General features: G+C 39.7%; 1 protein-coding gene across 1 annotated transcript in view; it reads right to left on the bottom strand.

Moving 5' to 3' along the window:
• Positions 1 to 12,973, bottom strand: part of ODAD2 (outer dynein arm docking complex subunit 2) — a 149,579-nt gene that overhangs the window by 98,352 nt on the left and 38,254 nt on the right. The window contains exons 9-10 of the mRNA XM_065921256.1: positions 12,168 to 12,263; positions 7,553 to 7,700 (exon numbers count right to left, since the gene is read on the bottom strand). Of these exons, the coding sequence (XP_065777328.1) occupies positions 7,553 to 7,700; positions 12,168 to 12,263 (244 nt within the window). The remainder of the gene's footprint in view (positions 1 to 7,552; positions 7,701 to 12,167; positions 12,264 to 12,973) is intronic.

Here is a 12,973-nt window from a genome sequence, read left to right as displayed (position 1 = left end):
CAGAAGACTCCTGGGATTTCTGATGGGATGTCCTCTGTTAATAGATATTGCCCTGAAGTAGAGTCCTTGTCACTGCTGAGCTGGGGGAACCACCATGGATCTTCACATCTCATGGCCTGAGGATTCAGAACTTGTGGATACATAACAGAAGAAGAATCAGCAAGATCCTTGGCTCACGTGAAAGGTGAAACCAACACAAGTTTAATCACATAGAATAAATAAATTAGTCACTAGCTCTCACCAACACATCATGGATGGTGGGAGAGGATTAATATGTGATGCCTCGCCATGATCATAAGCTGTCACTCAGCGGTCCATGCCAGCCACTCTCTGCTGAGTGACCTGTGATCAGATGCCATGGTCACCCTTCTAGAACTTGGGAACAAAGTTTGCCCCACCATCATACTCTAGGCTGATAATACACTTCTGAATTTAAAAAGCCCTTCTTTCCCCAGCCTTCATATACCTAGCTCTTCACAGTGTTAACATGTAGGAGTTCAACTGAAGGGAAAATGACTTTATTTTTTCTCTTATTGTTTCAAACTTTACTTTTTTGTCTTCCTTTAATAAATCTTTTTAATCCACTAACAGGTTGCAAAAAATTACCAAATAAAATGTTACCCATTTTTTAAAGATTTTTTTTTAATGTGGACCATTTTTAAAGTCCTTATTGAATTTGTTACAATATTGTTTATGTTTTGGTTTTTCGGCCACAAGGCAATGGAGGATCCTAACTCCCTGACAAGGGATCAAACACACACCTCCTGCATTGGAAGGCGAAGTCTTAACCATTGGACAGCTAAGAAAGTCCCCAGATGTTACTTTCTTTAAGATTTAAAAAAAAAAAAAAAAAGACCAAAAAAGCAATCTGCTTTTAAGGTGGCAAACTAATATTTAAAGGCTGCCATTTAATATAAATATTTTGATTCATAAACACTGTTAGTTGTATGTACTAATTCAAGCACTATAGTTTCTGATTAGCTTGTTAAGAGGTCACATTCAGTCATGAATAAAAAGACACAAACAGGCCCATCTGCTCACATTTTCCTAAGCCTTTCATTCCTCTACCAAAAAGGTAACCCTATTTCTAATGAAAATTGGAGCGTCAACCCTTTACTTCCAACTACCGTATGGATCTTTCTATTTGGATATTTCACTCTCTCCAAACTTAATCTGCACCAACCCAGACCCTCCTGACAAACTGGCCTGCCTTCTCTCTTGGCCCTTTCCTGGCTGCTTCCAAGAACACTACCCCATTCCAAGGCCCCAACACTCTCCATCAGGGCCACAGGTCACTGACTTCCGGTCTTTCCATTGGGATTCATTTTGCAAACCACCTGCTGCTGAACTCAGCTTTTTAAAGCAACGCTTTTATCTGCGTGCTTCCCCAGGGATCAAAATCTCAGGTGCAGAAACAGTCATTCTGCAGGGAGGAGTTACACCTGGGGAAGTGGCCCTGGGGAACACACCCTGGATTCCTCTTGAGCAGCAAGTCCTCAAGAATAAGCCCAGAGGAACAAAGCCCTTCCCAGTAGGGCTCCAAATCTGCTTGCTGATGTCATCCCAGATGAGCCTGGGGCTAAAGGGCAGAGGTCTTATCCTCAAATGACATCCCTCCAAAATGCCCACAGGGTAAATAAAGTAGGATTCTAGACCTAGCCTCTGAGATCCCTTCCAGCTATCTAAAAGTTCACCAAACATTTTCTAGTCTCCTCTATGTTCTCTTAAATTTCCCTATCCTATAGTTTTAAATTCCATATCCAAACCAGATTCAACCCACAAAGAAATGAATTCCAACAGGCTTTCAACTCTGGATCCAGAAATTCATTCTTCAGTTTTAAGGATACTTACACCAAGGCAGAGGTCCCCAACCTCTGAAATCTAATGCCTGATGATCTGAGGTGGAGCTGATATAATAATAATAGAACTAAAGTACACAATAAATGCAATGCGCTTGAATCATCCCAAAACCATCCTCCCATTCCTGGTTCATAGAAAAATTGTCTTCCATGAAACCTTTCCCTAATACCAAAAAACGCTGGGGACTGCTGCACTAAGGCATGTGAAATGTAGATCTACTTATAATTATGATCTTTCAGCATTTTATATCATGTTACTAAAGAGTACCTGCATGCATGGGTGCTAAGTCACTTCAGTCATGTCCGATTCTTTGAGACCCTATGGACTGTAGTCCGCCAGGCTCCCCCATCCATGGGATTCTCCAGTCAAGAATCCTGGAGTGGGTTGCTGTGCCCTCCTCCAGGGGAACTGCCCAACCCAGGGATCAAACCCCCATCTCTTAACGTCTCTTGAATTGGCAGGCGGGTTCTTTACCACTGGCACCACCTGGGAAGCCCAAAGAGTACCTACTTATAATAATATTAGAATACTTGTGATGAAATCCACATTTCCAAGCCACAACAACAAATCCCCCACTCGCCTCCTATCTCACAAAGGTGTTCAATACATTTCTGATTTAGAAAAGAGTAAAATTTGCTGTACTTTTAGAGCATTAGTGTGGGGTATAGACCTTAACAACTGTCTCCCCCAGTCACTGATACTCATATATAGCAAAATATCTTTGTTGCAAGATTTTGAACCAACCATGAACGGGGAAAAGATAATATTCATACAAATGCAGCAAGGAAACAATATGTCTCCAAGGAGAAGGGGAGCAGGAAAGGGAGAAGGGGGAGCAAGAGAAGGTGGAGAAGGACAGCAACAGCAGAGGAAACAGCACTATTCTCAAGGAGCTGAGAGTGAAGGATGGTCTGGCCCCTTGGGAACCTCATTTTGTCACTGTCCCTCCTGAGCAAAAGATGGAGAGGCAAGCCTTGAAGACATCCTGCAAGATTCAGAAACAAGATTAATCAGCTGTAGCTGATGAGACAGACAAGCTGTGAGAAGATAAGTACAGAAGGTAGCTGAATAAGGAACTTATTACTTCATTTAGAATTGAAGCCCAGAGTCATCAGTGATGTGGGGGAAAAGATATTGGAAGCCTGGTGAATAAAAATGCAACGTATCCATCAGTTTAAAAATTAAATCATGTTCTAAAACTCCAGTTTAAAAGAATATACACAGATGTAAAATGTGCAAGTTGAAATGGATGTGTATCAAAGCCAAATTATTAAAGACTTAGTCCCTTTATCATGTGCCAAGATCTGAGCTCATAGCTCTGGATAAATATTAAGCTGTATCACTCATTGACTTGTTTGGGTATTAATGAACTCATCAAAACTTTTTCAACAATAAGAGACATTGCTGTACTTGGAAAACGGTAAGTGAAGAGTCAGGTCAACATGAACATTTCTCTGCTGGATGAAGTTTAAATTTACATAATTTTGTAAATTACAGTATCAGGTTTATTTATTTTGAGATTACCTAGAGAGATTCAAATTTGCATTTCACAGAATTTTTCATATCCTTTTGTGTCTCCACAGAAAAACATTTCTCTGTGTTGAAAATCCTGAAAGCTTGTGTAGATATACTTTTTCTTTTATTGGCTATGTTAAGAATATTTACCTGTGGGGAACTATAATAATTCCAAGCCATTTACTGTCTGGCCAAAAGTATCACATTTGCACACAAGTTACTGAGGGGTAACTTGTGTGAGTTTGAGTAGCACTTCATCAATACACACTTTCCTGAACTGTTCTGGGAGCACAAGAGTGCATCTCTTTTTAATCCACCACTATATGCATTTAGCCCAAATAGTTGAAAAATGCAGGCTAGTGACTCAATAATGAAACACTCTTAGCAGTGTTAATGGAGAGGATACTGTGGAGGATGCCGGGTGCCACCAACCCATGGTTTGCCCCCTTATGTCCTTGGGGAGGAAATTCTTTCTGTTCTTAGCACCAGGATCAGTTACACTCATTGGCAAGGGGGTTGTTTCTACCTTATGATGGAAAGAGTCCCTCACTGTATGAACTCACTGTATTTCTTCCTTTTATTGGTTACCAGAATCTTAAAGCAAAAGCCAAAGACCATCTGTGCGGGTCATTAGACTCCCCACCTTATGTTGTTTATAATAATAATGTGCAATAGAAAGAATTATCATTGCCAACAGGGGCTGAGCCCTTCGTGCTAAAGCACTTAGATGTGTTAGAGCTCACCTAATAGTACGAATAATCCTAAAAGGTGAGATCTTTTATCTTGCCATCTTGAACAACTAGGAGACCAAAGCTTACAGAGGACATCCAGCACCCCCAAGGCTGCTGAGATAGTAGGCAGTGGAAGACCAACTCAGCTGAAGACTTGTTGACATTGAAGGTCGTGTCTCTAACTGTTCCATTATTCTGCCTCCTGGCCTGGCTGATGTTTCTGCTGTTCGGATTCTTTATCTACTTTTATTAATGAAAAAAAGTTAACAGACCCAAATTCTATGCATAAGCACCAGGGCTCTTCCAAATCTTCTTCCAGAGGCTGTGTCCAAGCCCCAGTGCCTGTCTGACTCAAGCGTTGGTGGCAGAGATCACTGCAACCAGTGTGTCCTCAGATAACACACTCCTTGTGTGTAGAGGCTATGGGTGGCCCTGTGACTCAGGAAAGGTCAGGAAGGTCTCCAGAGTCTGGACATGGCTGCCCTGCCTGCAGGACTGGCCACTGTGCTGACTGGGTGGTTTGTGAACAAAGACTCCTGCCAAGGTGGGGGCAGAACTGTGGGGCTGAAACGTCAGCCTGTGTGTGCTCCACAAGACTGCTTCCAAATTCCCAGCAAATGTGACTCTTCCAGATTCCAGAATAAGAAATTGGAATTCCCAGCAGTGCCCAGGAATTCCTGAAATCATGTTATTTCATATGTGTGGCTAAACTTTATTTACATGCAACTAAATAGTAAGGATGACTATAATGGTAAATTATTTCTGTAATAAACTACAAGTCTTTTTCATGATAGAAATGCTAAAAATTTCAGAGGTTTTTTTTAAGGAAAAAAAAGAAAACTATACATATTACATTGACATGTAAAAGTGATCTCCACCTGATATTTGATAACAGTAAAAACTAGAAGAGGGAATATCACACAAAATAAACGCTAAATAAAAGCCATTTTAAAAGTTGAAAGAAAAAAGTAAAATATTTATCATTTATAAGATATTCTTAAAATATAATTTAAAAATACACAGAGCAAAGCGTCAATTGTCCTATCCAATAGTCTTGATTTTTATTTCAGTACAAATATGCCAGATGTTAAAAAATTTTTTTCTTTCATTTTGCATTGACATCAGTCATATTGTTAAGAAACTTCCATAAGCAGAGCCAAGGTGGGCATTAGGGTTTGCTTCATATACCCTCATTTTCTTTTTCAATGATGAAAATATGTTATCTGCTTGCCCTGATTCAGATTTAAGCATTGAGGTTAAATGGTTTGCTAATTATCAGTAGCTAATCAGATCGTTTGCTAATTCAGATTTTAGATCAGTTTCTGGTATCATGATGGACTTGCACAACCCACATTCACATCTTCCTCACTTTGCATTTCCTCTGTTAAATTACTTACAAAGAACAAATTGTAATACATAATATATACAATACAGTGAATATGTAAACACTGAAAAAGTGCCCAAGTACATCCAAATGACTTACCGTTCAGATTTCCAGCAAGTTCGGCAAGGTTACAAGAATCACAGGTCAAAATTTTACATTTAATGACATTTTGCTTTACAAATTTGTTATTTCTCAGAACACCACTCACAGGATTTGTGTAAAGGATACGATGCATATAAATGTACCATTTATTTTTGCAAGAAAGACTCGCCAACCTGCACATACACATTCAGAGTACGACAATAAGTGAGGCTGGCCACCTTGGCTGGGACCACTTTTCTCTCCCTGGCTCCTGTCCTGATGCCTGGAAATGTCTACCTTCACTTTTGATTCTGCTGCCAGAATTTTCTTTTTCTAAACTTTATTGAGGGTTAACTGGCAAATTGAATTGTATATCTCAGCAGTCCCAAACCTTTTTAGCACCAAGGACCAGTTTCATGGAAAACAATTTTTCCATGGACCAGGAAGGCGATGCTTTTGAGATGATTCTCGTAAGAAGCATGTAACCTGGACTCCTCACATGCAATGTTCACAGTAGGGGTCGTGCTCCTATGAGAATCTAGTGCTGCCACTGACCTGACAGGTGGTGTAGCTCAAGTGGTAATGCAAGCGATAGGGAACTGCTGTAAATACAGATGAAGTTTCACTCACTAACCTGCTACTTACCTCCCGCTGTGTGCCTAGTTGCTACAGTCCACAGACTGACACAGGGGACCCTGATACATTGGGAATCCTTGGTATATCTAATGTGCACAGTGTGTTGCTTTGACAACCACAAACACTGTAGAATGATTACTAAGATAATCAACTTGTCCTGCTCTCCACGATGTCAGTAGATTCCTTTGAACCCGTCATGTCTTCAGGAAGATTATCAAACTTTAACTGTTAACTTTAATTCTAATTTCCCATTTTCCCAATTTCTTGACTAATTTTTCTCAGGATTCAGGAAAACATAAAAATTTTCTGAGAAGAGCTTAGAACTGCAGCTGAGATGATGCCAACAGAAGAAGTGGATATATTTTTCTTTTAGGAAAAACTTCTTTAGCTTACTTATACCTACCAGACTGCTCACCTGGCGGCAGGGGGAGCTTTTCTGAATTCATGAAAATGTGCACATAGGCTGTTTGAGTTGTCAGCTTGGGATGACCTCAAAGGTACAGGAAATGTACCCTTCAGTAATTTAGGAGTCATGTAAATTTCTTTAAATATGCAAAGCCTAGCAAATGCAGGAGGACAAGCTGAGGTAAGTCAGTGTTGTTTTCATAAGAACTTCTGGGTGGTAACTTTAGACAGGGCCTAGCTATTACCAAGATTCACTGTCCAACATCAGAAATTAACACTGATCTGGGTTTGAGCAAATCATTTTCCTTGCCCCATCCCACATTCGAGGACTTAAATACAATATTATATGGGTCATTTATTTATTATTACAAAATGTTTTTACACATGGCATCTCACTTAAGAGAGTAACAGAAACAGACCAACACATATTTTAAGTACCTACAATGTATCAGACACCACACCACATCTTTCAAGTGTGTTTTCTCAGTCCTTAAAATAATCCTAGAGTGGATATTACTAATTTTACTCCATGGGTCGGGAAGATTAAGGCTGCAAACCATACGTTTCAACAGTCACAGATAGTGACACAATCTAGAATTCAGTCTAAATCCAATTTCAGAACCCCTTGCTCTTTCCATCATGCTATACTGCTAGTCACACAATGGTGTAAGTCACAATATCTGATGGCTGCCATGGTCCACTGGCTTCTCCCCACCTAGGGGAGAGGGCTGGTACCAGGCAGCCCAACTGCTCCATGAGGACAAATCTCACTATCCTCAGAGTAATAAGACCTTCCTATGTGCACACTTAAATAATAATAGGGATAGTTACTATCCTTACTTGAAAGAAATATATAGTAAACTTGAAAGTAGAATATATATTTTTGGGAAAAATTTTAAAATAAACATTGCAAATACAGTATAAAAGGTTTCTCTCTCACCTTCAAATATTTCACCAGCTTCTGAATTTGCCAATATTCTGATGGCAAATCTGCATTTGCTTCCTGACGATGATCAGGTTGTTCTTCATCTTCCTCACTTTCTGAGGAGCTGTCACTAATAATTTCCTCAATCTTTTCAACACTCTTGCTAGGAACAACAACATATAATAAGTATGTTTATGCTACAGTATGTTTATGTTACTATTTCAGGAACATACATTGATATGTAAGCTATGGATAAGATACCAACACCATCTAAACTGTGGAAGATCTTTGTTAATGTCTACATGAGGGGATGAATAAACACATGCCTTTATAGCAGGTGCATTTCAATATTATTGATATGATGCAATAATTTAAAAAAGTAGTAAAAAATGAAAAGGTATTAGGTAAATGACCTAAGACTCCCACTTGTCATAGTGGTTAAATAAATAATGTGTGGCTATTTATATTTGTTTCTTCCATCTCCTTACTTGAAATTGAATACAATTGAAAATTCAGTTTTCCAATTCCACTGGCCACACTGCAATTGCTCAACAGTCATGTATGTCTAGTGGCTACCACACAGGACAGCTCAGAAATAAACTATTTCTGTTATTGCAGGAAGTTCAGCTGGGCAACACTGCCAGTGCCCAAAAGGGAAAGGCATTTATTCCCTTACCAAAAAGAGTTCACTTTATTCTACCCTGCTCTGAGGCTTTTAATGCAATATCAAGGTCATGGACACATGGAATATATTGAATTCACTCTTATTTCTTTCTTTCTCTCTCTATCCCCCCAAGTGTGTTCTCCATAAACATCTTTTCTTTTTCCCCCATTTGGAAGCATAGTAAGAGGACGGGTAGTTGTCCAGTTTCATTAATTCTAAAGGTTCTACCATTCTCTTAATTTCTCAAAGACTTTTTGGCACAGAGAGCTCCAATTCTTGTACTTTCAAAAGTCAGAAAGGTACAACTCTGCTCTCTGAAACACAGTGCGGTGAAATCCTGAACCAAGTGCCTGGTCCAACTGAACAAGCCACATGAACTGAGTGTCAGTTTTACGTATTCTCTTGTCCAAAAGATGTCAGGAAACCTGAATTGGTTACAGGGGAATATCTGACAGATCAGATTAGTAGACCTGGAAGACGTTATACTAGGTGAAATTAGTCAGAGAAAAACAAATATTATATCACTTCACTTACATGTGGAATCTCAAAACAAAACAAAACAAAATCAAAAACAAGCAAAAAACAACCAAATTGATAGAAATCAGACTTGTGGTTACCAGAGTTGGAGGAGGAGAAATTGGAGGAAGAAGGTCAAAAGGTACACAGTTATAAGATAAATAAGTACTAAGGATGTAATGTACAACATGCTGACTACAGTTAACACTGCTATGGGGTGTATTTGAAAGTTGCTTAGAGAGTAAATCTAAGTTTTCATCATGAGGAAAAAATTACTTGTAACTATATAAGGGGATGGAAGTTAACTGAACCTATTGCAATCATTCCTATATATATATATATATATATATATATATATATATATATATATGTATATGTATAAAAGTTATTAAGGGGTACACCACAAACTTTGAATGTGTTGATCACAGCAAACTGTGGAAAATTCTTCAAGAGATTGGAATACCAGGCCACCTGACCTGCCTCCTGAGAAATCTGTATGCAGGTCAAGAAGCAACAGTTAGAACTAGCCATGGAACAAAACACTGGTTCCAAATTCAGAAAGGAGTACATCAATGCTGTATACTGTCCCTCTGCTTGTTTAACTTATATACAGAGTACATCATGCAAAATGCCAGGCTAGATGAAGCACAAGCTGGAATCAAGATTGCCGGGAGAAATATCAATAACCTCAGATATGCAGACGATACCACCCTTATGGGAGAAAGTGAAGAGGAACTAAAGAACCTCTTGATGAAAGTGAAAAGAGGAGAGTGAAAAAGTTGTCTTAAAACTCAACATTCAGAAAACTAAGATCATGGCATCTGGTCCCATCACTTCATGGGAAATAGATAGGGAAACAATGGAAACAGTGAGAATTATTTTCTTGGGCTCCAAAATCACTGCAGATGATGACTGCAGCCATGAAATTAAAAGACACGAGCTCCTTGGAAGAAAAGCTATGACAAACCTTTTTAACAACATGTTAAAAAGCTGCTGCTGCTGCTGCTAAGCTGTGTTAGTCGTGTCCAACTCTGTGCAAAAGACATTACTTTCTGACAAAATTCAATACCCAGTGGTATTAAAACTCTCAGAAAAACGAGAGTAGTGGGGAACTTCCTCAACTTTTTAAAGAATATCTGCACAAAAACTATCATCATACTTACTGGTGAAAGACAGAATGCTGTCCTCTTAAGACAAAGAAGGAAGGAAGGACTTTCACCTTGATCACTGATAGTAAACAGAGTATTGGTGTTTCTACTTTTGGATGTAAATCTAATAAAACATGTACTGGACTTTTATGTTGAAAATTACAAACTGCTGGTGAAAGAAACCAAAGCCTTAAATAGTCATACAGTCTACACAGTAAAGATATGAATTTTCTCAAAATTGATATAGGGTTTCAGTGTAACTTCTATCAAAATCTTCAGTTGTTCAGTCACTCAGTTGTGTCTGACTCTCTGTGACTCCATGGACTGCAGTACCCCAGGCTTGCCTGTCCTTTACCATCTCTCAGAACTTGCTTAAACTCATGTACATTGAGTCGGTGATGCCATCCAACCATCTCGTCCTCTGTTGTCCCCTTCTCTTCCTGCCTTCAGTCTTTTCTAGTATCAGGGATGATGGGAGAACAAAAGTGGTTGTGACCATAACAGGGTAGCCAGAGGACATGTATGGGGTGAACAGTTCTCTAGCCTGGTCACCACGGTCACCATACAAAATCACACATGATAAAATGACACTGAACTATACGTTGTACCAATGGAGGGAAAGAGCAAATTAGCCAAGACAGTGGTGGTCAGGCTCTCTTGCCCCACAGCTCGCTTTCTTGACCCACAGCCTCTCATCTTGCCCCACGTTTTGTAAATACATGGTTATGTGACAGCTGACATCACTTACAGCACTGCGCATCCGTATGATGATGTATGTACCTACCCACTTGGCCGTGTGCCACTTCTGTTCTGTATACCTGAAAAGCCCTAGAGGCTGCCTTATGTCTTTGTTACGACCATGTTATGGCCGCATTAGGGACGTGTTATGGCTGTGTCTGCTGGGTCAACCGCAAGAGAATGCAGCGTGTCTGCTGCTACAGCTGCTATGCGAGTCAGGAGAGAACAAACAGGTCTGCAGTTTCTATGATTCCTTAAGTTTTCTTCTGGCTTCGCTCTTTGCCTACCCTGGGTTCAGTGAACAGTGATGCAGCAAAACACATATACATTGTACCAATGTTAATTTCTGGGTTTTGATCTTGTACAGTAGTTATGCAAGATGCAGGATTTAACTGTTGGGGGAAACTAGGGGAAGGGCATATGGGATCTCTCTGCACTATCTCTGCAACTTTCTGTGAATCTACAAATATTTCAAAGAACTTTTTATGAACTGTCAAAAAAATTGAATAATTTATTATGCCTAACTTCCCAAGATGGCATATATGTTGTAGAGTGTCTTAAAGTTTGTTTTCTTTCGAGCTGTGCAAATTTTATAATATGAAATTCCTGCCATTTCTCCCTGCCTCCTAAACATAAAAGTGGCTGAACTTTCTCCCCAGATATGTCACTTTTATTGTCAAACTGAAAATTGGGTAAGAAGCTTAACAGTCAACTAAGGGCTGTTTTAATGAGAAATAACATATGTCACTTTAGAATTAGCAGAGCCATTGGTGATCAGTAAGTAAGACTCAGCAAGATGACAATTTTGCTATGACAGAGGCAAGAGATTAGCTAAGGGTCCCGTTTTGCTACCATTCCCTGGGTTGGGAAGATCTCCTGGAGTGGGAAATGGCAATCCACTCCAGTATTCTTGCCTGAAAAATCCCATGGACAAGGGAGCCCGGCAGTCTACAGTCCAAAGGGTTGTAAAGAGTTGAACATGACCGAGCAACTGAACATGCATGCAGTTAACTGCTCTTTGCGTTAAATATATGTGTTTACAAACAGTTAGCTAATACCAGTAGATCACTGCATTTAACTCCACATTAGGGACACACAGTTTTCTGGGGCAGGAACTCACTGTACCCCTCTTTGCCTGGCCAAGCAATAAAGGTATTCTTTTCTACTTTATCCTCCCCAAAATAGGTCCACATTGAAAATTATCCTGTATATTTAAACAAACCCACTATTACCATTCTTACAGCATTTCTACTATATCAATATAGATATCATAAAACCCTAATGTGAAAGTAAAACACCATTAACCAGTATTAACTAGCTGTTAAATAGGAGTGGCTTTAAAGAACTAATCTTCAAGTGGTAAAGAATCTGTTTGCAATTCAAGAGACTCAGAAGACATGGGTTCAATCTGCAGGTCAGAAAGATCCTCTGGAAAAGAAATGCCAACCCACTCCAGTATTCTTGCCTAGAGAATCCCATAGACAGAGAAGCCTACTGGGCTACAGTCCATAGGGTCGCGAACAGCTGGACATGACTGAGCACGCACACGTTAACAGAAACTCACCGAATTAATTGTGCTCTTCCAGATGAAAGAGATGATCTGGACTTTTCAAGTTTTCCTCCATGTTTTTCTACTTGGGCGTCTCTTAGTGTATTTCTGCTCCTAAAGAAATATCAATTGTATTAATTACTTTATGCTAATAGAATATTAAAAATATAAATGTGTACAAATATTCCATCATTATCATGCACCCGAATGATGTGTTTTCCTGACAGAGAATGACTGTGAGTTTCAGTCTCATCTGACACCTGAGAGGTCCCTTCTGCCCTGCAAGCAGAGCCATGCATTTTATATAATAGAGAAACACTTGTCCAGTATTTCTTCGTGCCAGAAACAGGTCTTCACAGGTTGCTATCACTGGAAAGGTCCTTCAGTCTATGTCTTCTGCCCTGAGTCCCAACTGCCTGTGTTCTCCTTGCCCACCCGACATCACAGCAGGGCCTGTGTCTGATTTTCTGGACATTCTCAAGCTTAGTATACTCCTTGGCACATATTGGTTTGCATTAAATCCTTGTTTAGTAAATTCTTAACTGAAAAAAAAAAAAGCACATGGAAAAAGCAGTATTTTATAATTCATCCCCCAGTTAACAGATGAGAACATACACTTATCATTTTCAGACCCACTCTTTCATAGAGAGCCAAAAGGTCAAATACCCCCAAATCAGGGAGAATCAGAGGAGCAAGGTGTCTCACCTCCCACAAGTCTCCCCTCTCTCAGCTCTCTGAGCCTGTGTCCAAAATACAATCACCTGTGGTTATTGGAATCCCTATAGGTGAGTGTCCCCACATGACCAGTAGGGAGCCCATTC

The sequence above is a fragment of the Muntiacus reevesi genome, chromosome 2, assembly GCF_963930625.1.
Source record: "Muntiacus reevesi chromosome 2, mMunRee1.1, whole genome shotgun sequence".
Classification (NCBI taxonomy): domain Eukaryota; kingdom Metazoa; phylum Chordata; class Mammalia; order Artiodactyla; family Cervidae; genus Muntiacus; species Muntiacus reevesi.
The sequence above is the reverse complement of the archived record's forward strand: the minus strand, read 5'-3'. Positions and strand labels throughout refer to the sequence as shown.